Source organism: Typopeltis vanoorti, chromosome 1, assembly GCF_054136105.1.
Source record: "Typopeltis vanoorti isolate ZY-2024b chromosome 1, IOZ_Tvanoo_1.0, whole genome shotgun sequence".
Lineage (NCBI taxonomy): Eukaryota > Metazoa > Arthropoda > Arachnida > Uropygi > Thelyphonidae > Typopeltis > Typopeltis vanoorti.
Genome location: NC_143549.1, coordinates 113,792,509 through 113,812,112, shown reverse-complemented (window position 1 = coordinate 113,812,112; position 19,604 = coordinate 113,792,509). Strand labels below are relative to the sequence as shown.

The 19,604-nt window shown below is 36.0% G+C and overlaps 1 protein-coding gene across 1 annotated transcript in view; it reads right to left on the bottom strand.

Moving 5' to 3' along the window:
* Positions 1-2,245: 2,245 nt before the first annotated feature.
* Positions 2,246-19,604, bottom strand: part of LOC150110323 (H2.0-like homeobox protein) — a 51,135-nt gene continuing 33,776 nt past the window's right edge. The window contains exon 4 of the mRNA XM_090392896.1: positions 2,246-2,624. Within this exon, the coding sequence (XP_090249022.1) occupies positions 2,391-2,624 (234 nt within the window). The 3' untranslated portion in view covers positions 2,246-2,390. The remainder of the gene's footprint in view (positions 2,625-19,604) is intronic.

Below are 19,604 nucleotides of genomic sequence, written 5' to 3'. Positions count from 1 at the left end.
TCTTCCCATTACAATTTACAGTTATTCAGTCAAATTTTAACCGGTTTTTACTCTCTCGTGCGAAACATTGTTATACAGGGTGACTCATAAGTCCGAAGGGGCTTAAAATGTGAATAAATCATAACTATCAATAAAAATAAAAATAAAAACTCAAAGTATTTCATTATAACAAAAAAAGACTAAATTAATAAATAAAAGAGTTATTAAATGTTTAAACTCTGTGACGTATGGGCCACCCTGTATAAAAAAAATAATAAAAATTAAATCTATTACTGAAAAAGAGAGCCAAAAGACTTCATTCGGCGATGCAAAATTATTCAAATTAAGTGGATGTTGGATTCAATATCCACTTAATTTAAATCTATTGTTTCATTGTTGTAGTGACTGACATCAGTTGTAAAGCTATAGTGCCTTTATTTCTTATTTTTTTATGTGAATTCCACTCTCGAAAGGTTATAAACGTATCATACATTTAGTACTGTGAGTAGGCTAGGGGTTATATTAATCGAGAAACTATCCTAAGACCAAACATGGAATAACGTCTCCGATCCGCTTCAGACTTCAGACTTAATAGGTAGAATGATGGTATTACACTGGGCGATAAAATTCATCTCCCAACTAAAGACATTGACAGGCATCCACACCACAATAAGATTCAAACAACGCTTATTGGTTTGAGAGCACAGATGCTACCACTGACCCAACCGGGCCAGCCGATCCAATACATATATTAGAACTTTTAATTTTTACTAGTTTAAGACTGTTTTGTTTTATATTTAAGTCTTAAAATAGCATGTGTTATTCTTTATTTCGAGCAGGGTTTTTTTTTTTTTTTCATTAGCATTGTAACAGAATTTACACACACACACACACACACACACACACACACACACACACACACACACACACACACACACACACACACAGAGAGAGAGAGAGACTACAACTTTATATAGATTATTTCCAGGAAGAATCTGCCTAACTCTGACAGTTGATTCCTTAATAAGCAGAAAAAGTTTATATTAACACGGGTTCGATCCTAGCTTGGTGGATAAATAATTTAATCGCTAGCATTGCTGTCTAATTGTGTACGTATCATGGTCTAGTTCGTAGCCTAATTCTCGTAAGTGTGCTCGACCTTATCAGCAATTCCGTACTGTTATTAGATCGGCTGTGTTTATCTGTGCACTTGTACTGGAAAGATGCAGGCCAGGTTTTCATCCGCTTCATTTACTGTTTTTGTAACATCACTGCGAAAGCTACTGCTTCATTAAGGTAAATATCGACGTTACCAGGAAAGTGGATAATTTTGCCATTGTATCTGAACTTAACTAATCAAGTTCTGAACGACGTATTTCGAGCAGCACAACACAATTCTTGAACGACAGTTGTGCTTCCTTTTAAAAAGAAATGACTAAAGAATGTTTATATCGCATGGTTTACAAATTCAGCACCTTGAAAAATCAAATTAAACTGATGAACTGCGAATGAACATTTGTTATTGGATACTCTTATATCCTCACGTGTGGATGCAGCTCGTTGAATGATGAACCCAGCGTTTCCTCCAGATAGTGAAACATACTTGTAATAAGCATTTGTGTAGTGGTGAAAATCCTGATGCGATATGTGTTCAATGACAGTTTAAGTGGAGAAGCATAGTTACGAACGTTCTTGGGAGTAGCGCGTTTGTGACATTTCACCTGTTGTTGGCTTATGTACGTCAGACGTCATTTTTGCTTAATTTTCTACTAGAAATTGTCCGATTGACATCGAAATTGAAAGGACACAGTTTAATAGCGATCCAAATTTCGTGTAATTGCCGTCACCATAATTCAGTTATTGTAAATTCCTTAATTTTTTGCCCCTCTGTTCCCCTGCAAATGGTTCCATTGAAATAACAACTAGGCTGACACAACAAATTTCTGTAAGGATTCCAATAAAATCGGTTTAGCTAGAGTCCTGTAACTGTAATAGCCAGTATCCGATCGAACAGATGGATAAAACGAATCTAATAGATGCTTACGCATTTTGCTAAACGCATCTTTAAAAGCCTTTAAGTTCAGTTGGTTATGATAATGAACAGTGTTACTATATAAAATACTATCGCAAAACTCGTCTTTTTATAATTATCTCCGGTCACTTCCTTTTTTTTTTTTATCAGACTGCAGATGCCTCCAGTATATTGAAATTTTACAATTTTTTTTTGTATTGCGTAATTTGATCGAAAAATTGCGATTTCTTTTATTATAACATCTTTATTGAATAAGCTACTTTCATTAAATTTGTAAAGACAGATTGAATTGCTTCATTCATTCATGATGGGGACTGCAGTAAGTGGGCCGTGAGGATTTACAATGAAACCTTTAAGCGACAACAAGCTTCAGTCTATGTCACAAGACATTCCGACATACACCTGTGGTTTTCACAACTGTCTGCCTTGGGCTAGGCTCCGGTGTACGTTCTGTCGTACCTCCTGATACATTTCCCACACTGGCATCAGGGATTCGATGTTGAGTTTCTTCACTGCTAGGTTTCTCGGAGTGAGGGACAAGTCTACCGATTTCTTCTCTTCCTTCTTTAGAATGCCTCCATTTCATTCTTCTGTTCTGGAACCATACTTTGACCTATAAATAATAATAAATAAATAAATAATAAGTAGAACATCACTTTTTATGAATAATAATAGAAAATCATTTCTGCCTGAATCTCGTTTTTGTCTTTTGAAAATCTCAAATAGCGGACACACCAGAATATCGTACATGACGTTATTCTCTCTCTCTCTCTCTCTCTCTCTCTCTCTCTCTCTCTGTCACACACACACACACACACAATAATAAATAAATAATAATGCAAAGGTCTCTTCTCAGTCGATGCCAAAATTTAGACACGAAGTATTTTACAACTTTTAGATTAATCCTAACATCTTGAATTACATTACATACACAGATTAATACATTTATTAGTAATTTTGATAATTAACAATACATGAGCCATAATACAAAAATATGTCAAATTTAGTCTAACATAAAACAAATTAAAATTACTTCTTTACTCATTAAGAGGTGTGTGCGTCGTGATGTTTAACATGCATATCCCGAAAAGCAAAAGTCCATCAATGTAAAAAGAAAATTCTTGGATAGGTACATCTGCCAACTTTATCTGATAGCCGAGAGACACGGCCTTAAAAGCGCATAACTATCCATGCTACATAACCACGACATTCAGACGGGAGGAGTTAGGCCGAGCGAAAACTCTTGTGAGACACAATAAAAATTTGGAAGTTTTAAAGAGGCATGGGACCGTAAACTCTTAACTCGTAATAAACTGGCAAAAAGCTGAGGAGAAAGGATAATAGTGGGTATAATAAGAGAGAGGTATACTTTTCTTTCGAGAGAAAAAAATAGGAATGGAAAGTGGAAATTTTATGAAAATTATTTATTATTAAAACATGTATAAACTTGATATTAGGTCATTAAAGTTATATTTTACTTTATATAAGCTGCTCGTTAAGCTTATATTTGAATAGAGAAGCAAAAGTATCCCTCTGATTCAATGAAAGATACATATCTCCATGGGTAAAAAAACAAAAAATCGAGTTTTTTTTCTTTACCCATATAAAAAAAAAAAAAAAAAAAAAAAAACGATTGTTTTTAAATATGTGGACTGAAAGTAGAAAGCACAGAACTCCATCACTATTTCAGAAAAGAACGGACAAACGTCAGAAAATAAAATTGTAATTGAAGAGTAAGTATAAACTGTGGTATATTTATAAATCCATAGATACTAATAAGAAATATTTGCTGTTAAAAAGATGGTTCGATTAAGGTATTTAGTAGTTGGCGCGTGTTAACATTAACTGATCGTATAATTCTTTCTCTGCCTACACAAGACATCCACATACATACTGGTTAAATCGAAACATGTTATCACATTTCTTGAAGTACAGCAGTCCCCCCCCCTTCCCTTATCCGCGGGGAATACGTTTCAAGACATCCCCGCAGATAACTGAAACCGCAGATAGTACCGAACCCTTATATATACTTCCCCCCCCCCCTATACATACATACCTATGATAAAGTTTAATTTATAAATCAAGCATATAGGATTAGGGGGAACTACGGTATCGGACTGCAGATGCAAGAATTTTGCTCTCTGCTATTACAGCAAAGATGTATTCGTTTCTCTGAGCGTTCCCATTGCATTTTATGTCGCGTTCTGTAATATCGGAATACGATATCTATCCGGGAGCGATTGCGATACAAAATTTTGTAGTATAGCATTTGCACTATTATGCGATTTTTTTTTTTTTTTTTTTTTCGTATTCCTTCGTTCGTAGGTCTGTTGATTCTTCCGGATGTTTCCTAGTTTCGTGTTTTGTCTTGCCTGATCGAATGTCGGCTTAAGTGAGCGGATAGACGGTGGTTCTAATTTTGTCTTGACGTGGAATTTTTGCCAGTGTGGTGTGTGTGTGTTCTTTATTGCCCTATTTCTCAGTGAGGGAATTCTCTCTCGGGATTATAAACTTGTTGATAGCTTCGTGTGATAACCATCGTCGACGAAGTCATTGGTTAAATGCTTTAATTATATGTCGAGAGATGGTGTTTTATCTTGGGCGATGAGTTCTTCTGCCACGTGTAGATATGATACTTCTGACGGTGCATGTCGGTTGGTGGATAAATATCGAACCCCAGTTTACTGTTTGAGGTTTTCCTGAAAAATATATCTACGAAAGGGAAGATGTTATTATCACTTTCAAATTCCAACATTAACTTTTTTTTTTTTAAATCTGTGTTGAGAATTTCTGATTTACGAATAAAAGCAGAGAATAAAAACTAGTTCTAGTTTTTATTCTTTGCTTCCAAATCATGATTGTCTAAATATTCCATGGACTACATGGACCCGGCTGGCTCGGCTCTTCAACCAACAAGCTAAGGGTTTGAATCCCATCGTGGATATGGACGTTTGTGATTGTCTTTAGATGGGAGATGAACGCATCGCACGGAGTGAGACAACTACCCCATTTAATGTAGGCTAAGTAGCTTGAAAAACTTCCAGGTTTGATCTCTCTTGCAGGACGTAAGAACTATGCAAAAATTAAATAAAACATACAAAAAATAAAGTAATAAAAACGATTAAAAAAATTCCTTAGCTCGCCGAAGGTACTGATGTACTATACATTTACAATCTTTGGTGGGCGGGAAACACATTTTCAAATGTAAAAAAGTCATTTCCATTTCTGGATTTAAAATTATGGTTATTTATTCTTTAGTTACGCATACACACGCGCGCACGTTCCTGCCTTTTCACCAAGTAGGTATTATTATTATTACGTGGCACTTCCAGAGTTAAAGGACTCATGCGAGAAGGCATTCCACTCCACTATACACAACTCACCTTCTCCCCAACTTAATCTTCCACTTACTATTAACATCGACACGCAGCACCATCTACCGCCTAGTACCACCACCAACAGTATTTTTTGTATATAAACTGTGTATGTTCCGTAACCAATTTGGCTGTTTCATCCCAAAACTCGGGATGAAAGTCCCAAGTTTCTGAGAGCAAAAAACCCTGCTACCTATGTAAAGTAATGCTTGAGCTAGTAAAATCTCTAAATATATAAGAAACTACTCTACAGTGACCTGAGTTGACTTAATATTGAAGTAAAAAGTATGTATGCTCAATTTTTTTAACTGCTATATTTAGATGGGATTCAATCTCATTTTATGTATGTACTAAACTAATCCTTCAACCTTTTGTATTCTCTTTAAATATGTTTGTTATTAAGCAACATGGTAAACCTTATTGACTGTCCGTAAAACCGATGAATCAGCTGAAGGCGGAAAGTGCTGTCGGACAAGGCTAATAGGAAGTGAGGCCATCTAGTAAGTATGGATACAAAAATGTAAACTCTGACAGATATAAACTAAGAACGCCATCTGTAAGTAACTGCTGAATCATCATACGTTGAAGAACATTTAAAAATTGTTATATATCAAGTAAATAAAACACACGCGAGCGCGTGTGCAAAAACGATGACTGGCGATAGCAAGCATCAGCACCATCTAGTTTTTTAAACATACACATAGGATAAAATTGCAAGAAGCACTTGGGACCCGAGTAAAAGGCATATAAATCGACAATAGCAAAAAATATAATCAGTAAAGTTTTTTTTTTAAAATATAAGCTAGTTTAAGAACAAACTACTTCATATGAAATCTCCGACTCACTTAGACAAGTTAATCTCGTGTTGGTGAAAGCGCAGTTTTTTTAGGATTTCTGACTCCAAGAAAATCGATTCTGTCTGGAATCAACACCACGTTTTCAACTCTATTTGTATCTCGTATCTAACTTTAAAAAAATTGTCACCAACTGCTACCGAATCAAACGTCCTTCTCCATTGTAGCCGATTATACTTGAAACTTCCGTGGCATTTATTATTATGATGATGATTAATTGCAGTTTTTATTAAATTACACACACACACACACACACACACACACACACACACACACACATATATATATATATACACACGAGGGTGGTCTGAAAAGTTCTTGGCCTAACAATGAAAAAAACGAATTTATAATTTCAAAGTTCTTTTTATTTTTCAACATAATCTTCCTTAAGACTAATACATTTATTCCAGCGATGCTCCAGCGCCATTATCCCGTCCCTGCAGTGGTTCTCAGTAAGATCTGCAAAATACCCCTCTACAGCTGCAATCACCTCTTGATTCGAAGAAAAAACGCTGACCAGCGAGGAAGAGTTTTAGTTTTGGGAAGAGAAAGAAGTCAGAGGGAGCGAGCCGAATCTGGGGAATAGGGTGGATGTTTCAACAATTCGTAGTGCAGATCTCTTAATTTTCCCATTGCCAAAACACCTTTGTGAGCAGGTGCATTGTCCTGATGAAAGATGATTTTTCTTCTGCAAACCTTGTCTTTTCTCACGAATTTTTCGTCTAGTCTGGTTAAAAGATCGGAATAATATTCCCCGGTTATTGTTTTACCTTTTTCAAGATAATTAATAAACAAAATGCCTTTAGCATCCCAAAACATCAATGCCATGACCTTTCCTGCTGATGGAGCCGACTTCGTCGTCTTTGGCGCTGAACAACCGGCTTCTATCCACTGTTTTGACTGCAGTGAAAGATCCAAGTCTCATCCATTGTAATAAATTGCACAAAATCAATTTTATTCTTGTTAAAACGCTTCAAGCACTGTTCAGATATTTTCATGCGATTGCGTTTTTGATCTGCTGTGAGCAAGCGCGGCACCCATCTTGCGCAAAACTTTTTCATTTGCAATTCTTCATGCAAAATATATCCTATACGTTCTTTTGAAATGCCTATAGTCTCAACAATTTCACGCCCTTTGACTCGCCGGCTAGCTAATACCATATCTTCACTTGATTAATGATTTCTGGTGTTACACTTTTTGGACGTTTTTCACGTGGATCTTCTTCAAGGCTGGTACGGTCAGCCTTGAAGAAGGCAGCCCATTTCTTAATTGTCGAAAACGAAGGAGAAGAGTGCCATTAAACTTTTATGAACTTCGAATGAATTTCTTTTGGAGTTAAACCTTCTTTTATAAAGAATTCTATAACCTCACGATACTCAATTTTATCCATTTCAAGATATACAGACAACACCTTTGCTTCAGACAGCTGTATAAAACAAACTACTTGATAGAACGACTTGCAATTTCACATGGATGCTTATGACAGATGTACCAACTCAAAAAAAAAAAAATCTTGCCGATAGTGTTGCCATCTATGGTCGAGGCCTTTTCAGACCACCCTCTTATATACTAGGAACCTATTTTTGCCTCAGTTAGTGGCTCCCCCTAACTTCTATCATATGAGTATATGTTCTATTTACGTATGGCCACAGAAGTCAAGTACAGTATATTATTATTATTTTGACACCTCCATGGAATCCGAAGACTCATCGCGTGAGGTCGTACTACACGATCTAGATCAGTGCATCCCAAACTTATGGATATAAAGGCCCCCTTTGGAAAAATTAAAATATTTCACGGCCCCCATCGAAAAAAAAATCGTAATATAGACATACATTATTATAATATTTATTGTATTTATAATTCAATTTTTGTCGAAAACGTTCAAAAATTTTGCTTCTTGCGTATTTCAGCATATATTTACTAATATTCATTAATCGCTGAAATACGCAAGAAGCAAAATTTTTGAACCAATACCAATGTGTGATTTTCTCCATTAAAATATAAAAAAGAACAAAATAATAATAAAAATTAAATACGTTTCTTTTAAGATTAAAGAAAATCTACTTAGTCTTAAAACATTTTAAATTTGTTTTCATTATTTCACGGGCCCCCTCAACAAAGCAAGGGGGGGGGTGCGGCCAACAGTTTGGGAAGCGCTGATCTAGATAACAGGGTGTTTTCTCTGAAAACTCCGGTTTTTGACCAGTAAAACAAGCAAATCAGCCAGAGAACATACGCAATTAACAGGCAAAAATAATGTGTAATAAATGGTACAGTGTAGCCAGTGATGGTATATTGCTGTCTGGCTTATTCGCCTGTTTTTGGGATCGAAATATTGACTTTTCCGAGGAAAACACCTTGCTATCCCTGGATGAGATCGGCTAACTCGTCTTCATCTGAAAATGCCCATATAAAGATTCCTCTCCGTGATGAGAATCGAAACAGAACACTTTTTATGTAGAAATGCGTATATCCCATTTGTTACACAGTGAATTTTCCATAGTTGTTTTCCAGCTGATGTCCTATCAACTTTGTAATCTTACTCATTCGACTATCTGATATCTTAGGAAGACTGGCTATGTAACCTTCATCGTAAATTATTCACTTTAACCTGACTAAACAGGGAATCTAACGAAGAAATGTAAATGAGAATGTGGTATCAGAACATCAGGTACTATATTCTGACTTACACTTCAACGACAACAACATCCTACACGAATTGTTTGAAATAATTGCCATATATATGTTACGGTTAAAGTGATAAATCCGGTTATTATTAATAATTACCGGTTAAAGTAAATCATTTACGAGAATTAATCACTTTAACCGGTTAAAGTGAATAATTCCTAGAGGAGTCTGGTAAATGTAATAAAAACATGTTTATAGGTTTTTTATATAGGTTTTCATTCTCAATAGAAATTATAACAGCTTAAGTTAGGTTAGTTTATAATGAAAAAAGTAAGGAAAGTATTTCTTTTGCACTCAATGAAATCAGAAATCATTATACACTAACCTAACCTAATCTAAACTAACCTGCATGTCGCATGTCGAACCAGAGTGTAGTTGTAATTTGTCATAGGCAGATTAATTGGGATGAAAGATAAACGTTGTTGAGGGCAGATGAATGGGATTATAGATAAATCAGAGAGGAACTGATCAGTGTTTTTCTCCATTGATGAGGAAAGAGGTACAGCAGCGACGTTTAATTATTATCCCCATTCATCTGCCGACAACAACTTTTATTTGTTATCCCCATTTATCTGCCCGCAATCATTAAGCTCGACACACACACAACGTTTATCTTTTAACCCCGTTAATCTGCCCACGACAAACTACGACTACACTCTGGTTCGACATGCGACATCCAAATTAGTTTAGGTTATTTTATAATGATTTCCAACCGGTAATGGTTAGGTTCGGTTAGGTTAGTTTATAATGATTTCCAACCGATAAAGGTTAGGTTAGGTTAGTTGATAATGATTTCTGATTTCATTCAGTGCAAAAGAAGTACTTTCCTTACTTTTTTCATTATAAACTAACCTAACCTGTTATAATTTCTATTGAGAATGAAAACCTATATAAAAAAACCTATAAACATGTTTTTATTACATTTACCAGACTCCTCTAGGAATTATTCACTTTAACCCGTAATTATTAATAATATCCGGATTTATCACTTTAACCGTAACATGTATACTATTCCAAGAGTAACACTCCAACAGGATTTGACAATCTTGCTCAAAAAAAAAAAAAAAAAAAGTTTTAAACGTATACCACATTAGTACTGTGGGGGTGGGGGGGGGGCTCAGGATTAGATAATCTGTAAACCTAAACTCTGCTCTAGAGAACGAACACGGAACTTTTCCAAACCACATCAGGACTCTAGTAGGAGGCAGAGTATTTGATTCAACATTTGGCAATATGGTGATCCTAAACAAGCATAGATCGCTGTTGCTAAATTGAAATGATATTACCCTCATTTATGTAGTTCGCTTAGAAAACTTGTAAGCATCAACACTCACCCATTCATTCAACTATTTATTTATTCGCGTGGGGTTCTCCCCCGTTCCTCGATCGTCTCTTAGAACTGGTTGAGTGGTGAAAAAAATCTTTTACCTCTCTATGAGACCGGCTAACTCCTTTAGTCGAAAGAGACCAGATAAATCCCTTTCTGACCAAAGGGTTTCGTCTATGCCGACTGAGCTACGGAGGCTCTCATTTAATACTGAAAAAAATCTGAATGCCTGCCTCGGTACTGTTGAGACATGTTGGGAGTCCATCCAAGTATGGGCAAATGGCCGAGGAATACACGTGAATTTTTGTGTTAATTATTTCATTTGAGAACTTTTTATTTGATATTTATAAAATATTAATACAAAACTACAAATACATATGAAACTTATAAACACAATTTCATGTCATACAAGTAAAATTCATTGTAGTTGCACAATTAACTATGCCAGATAATAATGGTTGCTGAAGTATATCATAAAGTTTAATCGTAAACCTAATCTTTGATTTAAAAATGGTTAGTTTTACTAATATTCGTAGCACTTTGATCTCTGGAAAGGAAGTGACCTTAGATTAATTTTTAGAGTTTGGACATTTTTAAATAAAATAAAAAGGAAGCCACTTCTTGATATTCCTTTCTCTGTAACGTAAGTTGTTTGTTTGCTTTCATGGAATGATGTGAAACAGAGTAATACAAATAAATTTATTACATCGATATTTATGCAAAACCTTTAGATATAGTTTCTCTAATTTTGTGGGATATATATCTGAAGTCCCGCAAAATCCCGTATTTGCAATTAGACATGCAATAGAATTGCCAGGTTTCAATTTGGTCGTCCTACTGCATGTTATTTGGGTATTCCGGATTACAAAGCATACGAAACATAACGTTAGGCCTTGTTGAGATTAAGCCACAGAGAATGTAGATAAAAGAGCCGCGATTATATAATTTTTTTCCAACCACATGTAAAGAAATACAGCAATATTAAAGTGTGATTGGTTGAAGAGGGCTTTGCTGGAAGTGAAAGAGATAATTTAAGACGAAGCTATAAATTGTGACGTAAATCTGTAGTTGACGAGTGCCCTGTTATGTAAATAATACGAAATTAAAGATGCATAAATGTATACTCTTAATTATATGATATTTATCAAATCCCTCTTAAATAGTGAAATTTGAGTAGCGAAACTGTCTGAACATCTTTTTTTCTTTTCATGTTCTTATTCATAAAGAATAGAACTGCCGTTTTTACACTTAAGATGTGCGTGCTTACCAATTCCACTAAGCTACTTTTAAAGTGGTGATCGTATTACTACACAGAGGTTTCAGTATTTAATGCGAAGTTTCAGGGGTCAGCGTGATAATAAAGGGACACAAATATTTTTATGTAGTTATAAAACTGTAAATAGGGTCATTAGGTGCGTGAGGGGTTTCTTTGTAACTCCACTTATCGGGGTAGTATAGTCTGGAGCAGTAGCCTTGGCTCCCTGAAAGTGGCCAGCACTCGCGTTACATGCCGACCGGCCACAATAGCTCGCCCTCTCCAAACTGCTCTGATTATGAATTTGCTGTCTTAGTCAAGGAGGAAAGGCGTCTTTAGGTCGGGTACTTCACACTAAAATAAACAGTTTTTGTTCCCTCTGTTCGCAAACAATACCGCATTTCTGTCTGATAAAAGTGAACAGGAAGAGTTTTGTGCAGACAACTTCGCACTAATCTGAATACACCCGAACACCATTTAGGGTCAAAACAGTAAAATCAATGCCACCTCGAATATACGTTGGGGAGCACAACGTGTTATCCGAATAGCTTTGATTCCTACCATTCGAGCGGATCTATGAAGCAATGTTGGAATTAAATATTTTTCTGAATACTGCATGTTTAAACTTTACAAATATGTCGAATAACCGAGAAAAGAAAGTAAATATAGATGTCGTCTCCCCCCCCACACACACACACACACAAACTTTCAAATGAGCCCATTGAGGGGTGCGTGACTTCTGATCACTTTCAATAAGCCTTCTAAGCCCTTGGGTTCCATTCTCTCCATGGTTTGCCGAACAATAGATAAGCCATTGCTCGTTCATTTTCTCTAGAACCACTGACTGAATAAAAGAGGAATGTGTGTAGTAGTAGTGGTACTAGCAGATGGGGGTCACTGCTGACGAATATCAAAATTCATTTCCGTAGCTGAAAACAATATCATGTACTTTTGTGTAATAATCGCTTTTCAGTCCCTGTGATTTCTCATATAAGAAAATCTTTTTCTGAGCCATTTATATTGACATTAAAACCATAAATAAATACAATTATATAAAAGTTACCACTTGCTTTCTCCTACCATCATCTCCCCAGCAAAAGATTTATAAACTTTTCTTAGCAGAACAAGTCTGGATTCAACACTGGTAGTTTACGTAACTATACTCTTTAGTGATCTCCTCCTTCCTCCTGCAACTAGTTTTCAACAAGTTCCTGGTGAGCTTTCGTAATAATTCCCCGCAGAGTTTCGCTTCCCTTTCCTTCTCCGCTGTAGAGTACAGTGATATTGCGGTTACGCCGCTGCGTGAGTTTCTCTTTCCGAATGAACTCTGTTCCGACTACAGCAACAGTGATTCCTAATATTTTTCAGTTCCCTGGACCCTACTCGTTAGTGAGTAGGGTCCAGGGAACGAGTAGGGTCCAGGGACCCTACTCGTTAGTGAACAGGCAAATCAGTCACCCTAACAACGAATTCTATTCTCCTTATATCACCACGGAATCTTTCTTGTTCACGGTTTTTCTTGTGGATTTCCCAAATAGTTCCCTCCGATGAGCAAAATAAATAAATAAAATAATAAAATAAACAAATTCTCGAGAAGAATTATCTTGCTGTTTTGTGATATTAGATATGATAAACTGGTAGCAAGAAGGAAAGCAAAAACTCAAATTACAATCTGAGCATCACTTTATTTTTTAACTATGGTTTAATATAAATGACAGTTGTCCTCCCCTTATCCGCGGGGGGATACGTTCCAAAACACCTCGCGGATAGTACTATGTTTTTTCTATACATACATATCTATGATAAAGTTTAATACATAAATTAGGCACAGTAAGAGATTAACAACAATAATAATAAAATAGAACAATTGTAACAACGTACTGTACTAAAAGTTATCTGAATGTGAATGGCATCTTAGCAACCTCGGCATACGTTTTTATTATTTATTTATTTATTATTTTATGAAGTCGAGAACTTTTACCTTTTTCACTTAAAAGGAAGCACTTTACAGCTTCTCTTTGGCATATCCGAATTGCCAGCATCGCTACTCTTGCGCTTTGGGGCCATTATTAAGTAAAATAAGGGTTACTTGAACACAAGCACTGCGATACCGCGACAGACGATCTGCTAACCGAGAATTACTCAGAACAGCACGTAATTCCTGATATTCCTGATTTCCAAAAGGATGCAAGGTGGGTGCAGCTTTCTCCACCTTTGCAATGAGCCTGGTGTTGGATTACTAAAAGAAAGATCCATACGGCTTCATTTCGGCGATGTAAAAGTACATATGCAAAGTGGATATTAGATCCAACATTAGTACAAAGCCGAATGTTTGTTAAGTTGACCTAGGAGCTTACGAGAATACAATCCTCGGGCATCCCCGAGGTGCCTTAAGTCAAGTAGGTAGTGCAAGCTAGGACAACTCGGTGATGCCGAGGATTGTATTCTCGTAAGCTGTCAGGTCATCTTACGAAACTTTCATAGTTTCTACAAACATTCGGCTTTGTAGTAATGTTGGATCTAATATCCACTTTGCCCATGTAATTATAAGTTGTTTATTTCTGGAATTTTCCATTTAATATTTTGTGACTTCGGATAGCGAACCCGCGGATAATTGGGAATACGCTATAAGAATTTATTGAGGATAGCAAATCCAAGTCATTGCAACTAAGATAAGTTATTATCCATTTGGAAAACATTGCGCGGTCTCCAGTGATAGGCTTAGCTGAATTTAGAACTTGATTCTCACCGCAGACTTTTTTCTTGTTCTCTCTCTCAAACTTAAGTAAAACAAACAACCAGGTATTGTTATTATTATTTCAGCCTTCCACAAGGTAACATTAATTCAGTTACGGCGACAACTGTCTTGTTGTTGTGTGGGATTCCCCCCCCCCCAGTTTTTCTCATCTGTCCCTTAGGACTGGTTGAGCCCTCCAACGAGGGAATTTTAATTATTATTATTATTATTTTATTTATTATTATTTTTTTTTTTACTGTAAATCCGTTCACGGGCCGGTTTGCATGTTCCGAGGGACACAAAACCCGAGTTTCCGGACAAAAATGCCCTCTACCACCGCATGAGACCGGCTAACTCACCTTTAGTCGAAAGAGACCAGATAAAGGTTCCTCACGAGGTGGACGGTAATCGAACCAAAGGGCTTCGTCTATACCGACTGAGCTACGGAGGCTCTGACAACTGTCTTAATTCCAGGAATTGCCGAATTCTTGCCGTGTAAGCTAAGCATCATTAAAAAATGTGTTCGAGGTTGGCTTTATGTCTACATAAGTATATAAATGAGCACAATCATCCACGTCAATGCCATCAAAACTCAATCATAGCCAGAACAGATCAATCAGGTTAGTCGAGGATGCCTCTCTCTCTCTCTCTCTCAGAGACGGTCAACTCACTTTCCCACAGACGCTCTGTCTTTCTACCTTAAATTTCCTTTAGAGATATTTTCATGGCCTTTTGTGTTAAAATGGTTCCCATCCCTCTACCACTTTGTTTTAATAATAATAATAATAATAATAATAATAATAATAATAATAATAATAATAATAATAATAATAATAATAATACGGGCAGTTGCTGGTCAATATCTTTTCGCAGTCTATTTCTCTTCCTCCTCTTTCATTTTATCTACCTGTGCTCTGTGGAACAGTCTCATTCACTCTTTGCCGAAGACTGTAACCTCTGGCTGTTAAGAAACCTGTGAACAGGTTCCTTTATTCCTTTCTCTTTTATTCTATGGGAAAAGTTAACTTTCTCCTTACAATAAGGTGCGGTGACGATAAGAAACATGCAAGCCATTCTCACTTCACATGTATACTAAAAAAGTCACGTAAATTTCATTTGAAATCAATCTATTATGATACGTGTGTAAGTTCTCAATTGAATGAGTGAATAACACTAGTTATTCACTCCTCTTTTTTTATATAAAAATCATGAAAAATATTATTTTGTATTCAATAAGAACAAAATCTTAACTACATCTCTATATCAAAAATTTAATCTCTGATGTATTTGTGTGATATATCTGCTACGCTACTGTTGTTAGCAAACAGTAGCTACAGTTAATTAGTTATTCACATGTGACGTCAATGGACGCCGTATATGGTCACTTTCATAGGGTTCTGAGAGCGAAGCATTCTCTGGTATATTTCACTAGAAGACTGTTTAAACATGTTCAACATAGACGAATAATGTATAATGAACTAAAAGCTATTGGAATAAAGAATCATTATAAATTATTACTAGCTTTATAAAAATAACCGCATTCTTTTTACTTAGCTTGTAACGAGCGAGAGAGAGTCCAATCGTTACGCTTTTTTTTATTTATTCATCATTATTTTATTTTATTTATTTAATATTACTGTCTTTTTTTTTTGTAACAAATAAATTGATGGTTTCAAGATTTTCGGACGAGCGCTTGCAACAACAATAAACATTAAGCGTGGTCATTAATTCTAAAATATTAGTTTTCTAGAAAATATAACTTTCTGTATACTTACAGCAGATCAAACTAATGGTGTCGTTAAAAGCATTAGTGATCTCTGAACAGCTTGTAAAAGTTACGACCGTTTTTAAAGATCCCAAGTAATTTACAAGTGGACCTCCCTAGATGAGTCTTCGAAAACTCCTCCATGGAGGTTTTTATAAATAAATAATATATAATAATAACTAAATAAATAAAACCGTTATGTTACTATTCCTTGCATGTAAATAAAATTAAGTAAGTTAAAAAAAAGTCGGATCAAGCTATTTTTTTTTTATCCCTTTCACTTACATTTCTATAAGTGAAATGTATTCAAGCAAGCTCTTTGAATGCATCAACACAAAAGCATCTTCGACTCTAATCAGAGTAGAGAAATGCAAACCTTATTAAGCCTAAACTAAACTAAAGTAAAGAAACGCTTATTACCACTCAACTAAAGAAATGTAGCAGGTATCCATACCAGAGAAACTTGATGAACCGGCAGTATCGACGCATGAAACATGCAGAAAGATAGTAAGCATTTAAGAAAAATCCAATTCATTAATAACTACTAATTAATTAGTGGTCGCAAAAAGTGTGGGGGGGGGGAATAGTAACACTCATATTTTTACCACCGACTAGAGAACTCTTGGAGTTACAACTACCGCGGCTCAAATCAGTCGACAAAAAGGATGTCCTAATGTTGGAAAGGCCTGTGTACGAATCCCATCTAAGACAAAAAGAAGTTTTATAAGTAATTTTCAACTGAAGGTGAGTCAGCCGTCTCATAAGGGGACCGAAAAACCCTTCCTGATGGAGGGTTTTCCCTATTGGAATTCTGTTTTCATCCTCTCAACGCAGGAAAACCGACCAGAGGAGTGTACGTAATTTAGGCAAAAAAAGAAAGAAAAATCAAATATATATATATATATATATTTTTTTTTTTCTTTTTAATTTTATTTCTTATTATTTTTCCCCCTACTAAATTAAGTAAGATTATGGAACCAATAATACTTGGCAGTCTGGGTTTTATAGGTTAGGAGAAGATCAAAGTAGAAGGAAAAGAGTCATTATTGGCTCATAATTGATTAATGGACAGAGTAGACAAAACAGGGAATATTTATTATCGAGTTTTCGAAACATAGTTGAAAATTTAAAATATTATTATGGATGAAATATGGATACAACAATCTCTGGGGGGGGGGGAAACCACGTACGATGACAAGCACTCCAAATCATAAGAAATTCCACATACTGCTGCTCAACAGCCTACCAGCTGTTTTGAAAGTTTCATTGACTCAATAAAGTATTCTCTAATACAAAGGTTTTTCCACACACACACACACACACACACACACACACACACACACACACACACACACACACACACACACACACACACACACACACACACACACACACACACACACACAAATGGCACATCTCACCTGAATAGAGGAAGAGAAGGTTATTATAATCTCTTTCTTCGTGCAACAACGAAATGACATCACATCGGAGTCTTGTCTATTGCATTCTATATTTTTTTATAAAATATATTACTGTCTTCTTCTTTTCCCCCTCTTCTGGTGCATATGCATCAATTATTGTTATGTGACCTCTTAATGTTTTCTATCTAATTTCTAACTAATTTCTATTAGTCTTCAAATAGTTCTAATATACAATATTGTTCTTTAGAGATTTATATACCATAATCAAGTTGCAATGCGGTAGGACAACTGAAATATCATCATAATTGGAGGCACGTTACATAATTGGATTTTTGCATGTTAGGAGTGCCGCACCGGCAGAAATTCATCGCCAATTATTAAAAGTGTACGAAAGAAGAGTAAGTAGCACACATTCATCAACTATCCTGCCATTGAAGCATACTACTACTACTACAGTAAGACACAAGTTTAAGACAAGCAACAAACGGCAACAAAACTAGGAGGCTCCATCCAGACCACCAGATACACAGCCCAGACTTGCATCCCGTGACTTTCATTCCTTTGGATTACCGCAGAAGTACCTAACTGGAAAGTAACTTTCAAACAACACGCGATCTGCAGGATGCCGTCGTTTTAAGTTACTTGATGCTGATGTATACCAAAGTCAACTTTTGTGTTACACCTGCACCTCTGTTTGAATAAACTCCTCCACACAAGACGACTTATTAACCTTATTTTTGAAACAACTTCTTCGAATGCCGAGAATCAACAATAGGAGAAGAGAAGTTCGAAAACGTGATGAGAGAAGAAGAAGGTCTCAGTAACATTCAGTTAAACTCGACCTCAGTATTCAAAATGCCATGCCTACAGGAGTAAACTATACAGCGCTTAAGTCAGAAAAGCAAATAAAAAGAAAACTTAAACAAACGCACATTATCGATTTTAAAATATAATTTGGAAAGATTTGAAACAGACTGAATATACGAAGTTGCTGTTCAAAAAATCCCTATATGTTTGTACCCATTGCACTTCCGTTTCTCTTTTCATCGTGTTCACTGAGGTCTTTTAAAGATATGCTTTCGACAGATTCATTTTCTATTTTAGTTGCAATCTGTATTATTCTGTATTAATATATCCGTTTATGTAGCTACAGTTCTATTTCTTTTTCAGTTGCTAATCCATCTTCTTTATTCTCCTCTCTCTGAAGATCATATCAATCTATTTTTCTATTCGATTTCACTGATTCTGGAGTTATATATTCTAACGCTCCACTCGCATTTCCATCATGACATTGTTCGGTTATTGACTCCGCTTCTGCTGTTTCTTCTTGGATTATTTCTGCATCGTATATGTATGTTTTTCTTTTTTTATTTATCCAGCATCTTCTCCGTGGAGAGTGCTGTTCTTCAATCCATATACCTTGTTCTTCATTGCTTTCTGTTATTTTTTTTTAATGTGAATCCCATCCACGAAAGGCTGTTAGCCTATCGTACATTAGTAGTAGCAGTAATAGTAATAGTAGCAGTAGTGCCTTCGGTGGCCTAAGACTTAGATAGCTCATTAAATATTTCCAGTGGCGCACTCAGGATTTAATCTTGGGGGGAAAACCCAAGAACTCAAGATTTAATCTTGGGGAGGGGGGGCAGGTTTAGTAGACGATTTGAGAACAGACACTACGCATTGCATACAACTATGACTGAGCATCTGCAGTGTTCGCCAATACATATAACCCGTGATCTCCTCTGGCCCGGCATAAGGTATTCCCGCGTTATGTGAACAGCTAATCCATGAGTAGTATAGAAATAGAAGACGCGACACAACATAAATTAAAAAAAATGAATTTTAATTAGGAAAAGATTTTTGGAAAATTTTCTACTGTTTTTTTTTTTTTTTCCTTTTTCTTTTTTGGAGGGCCGAGTCTTCTTCACCCCCCCCCCCCTGGGTGCGCCACTGAATGTTTTTACAAAGCGTTTTAAATTATGTTAGCCGTCTTTTGCAGACATTACTGCACCAGGACCAATGAAACAAACTGGCAAATCGAGCTGCGCGTTATCACTTTTTGCAGGATTCTAGTTATCAGGACCAAGGAATACCCCACTCTCTCTCTCTCTCTCTCTCTCAGAATGGCCGCAAGCATATATGACATATCCTAATTATCTACATCTCAAA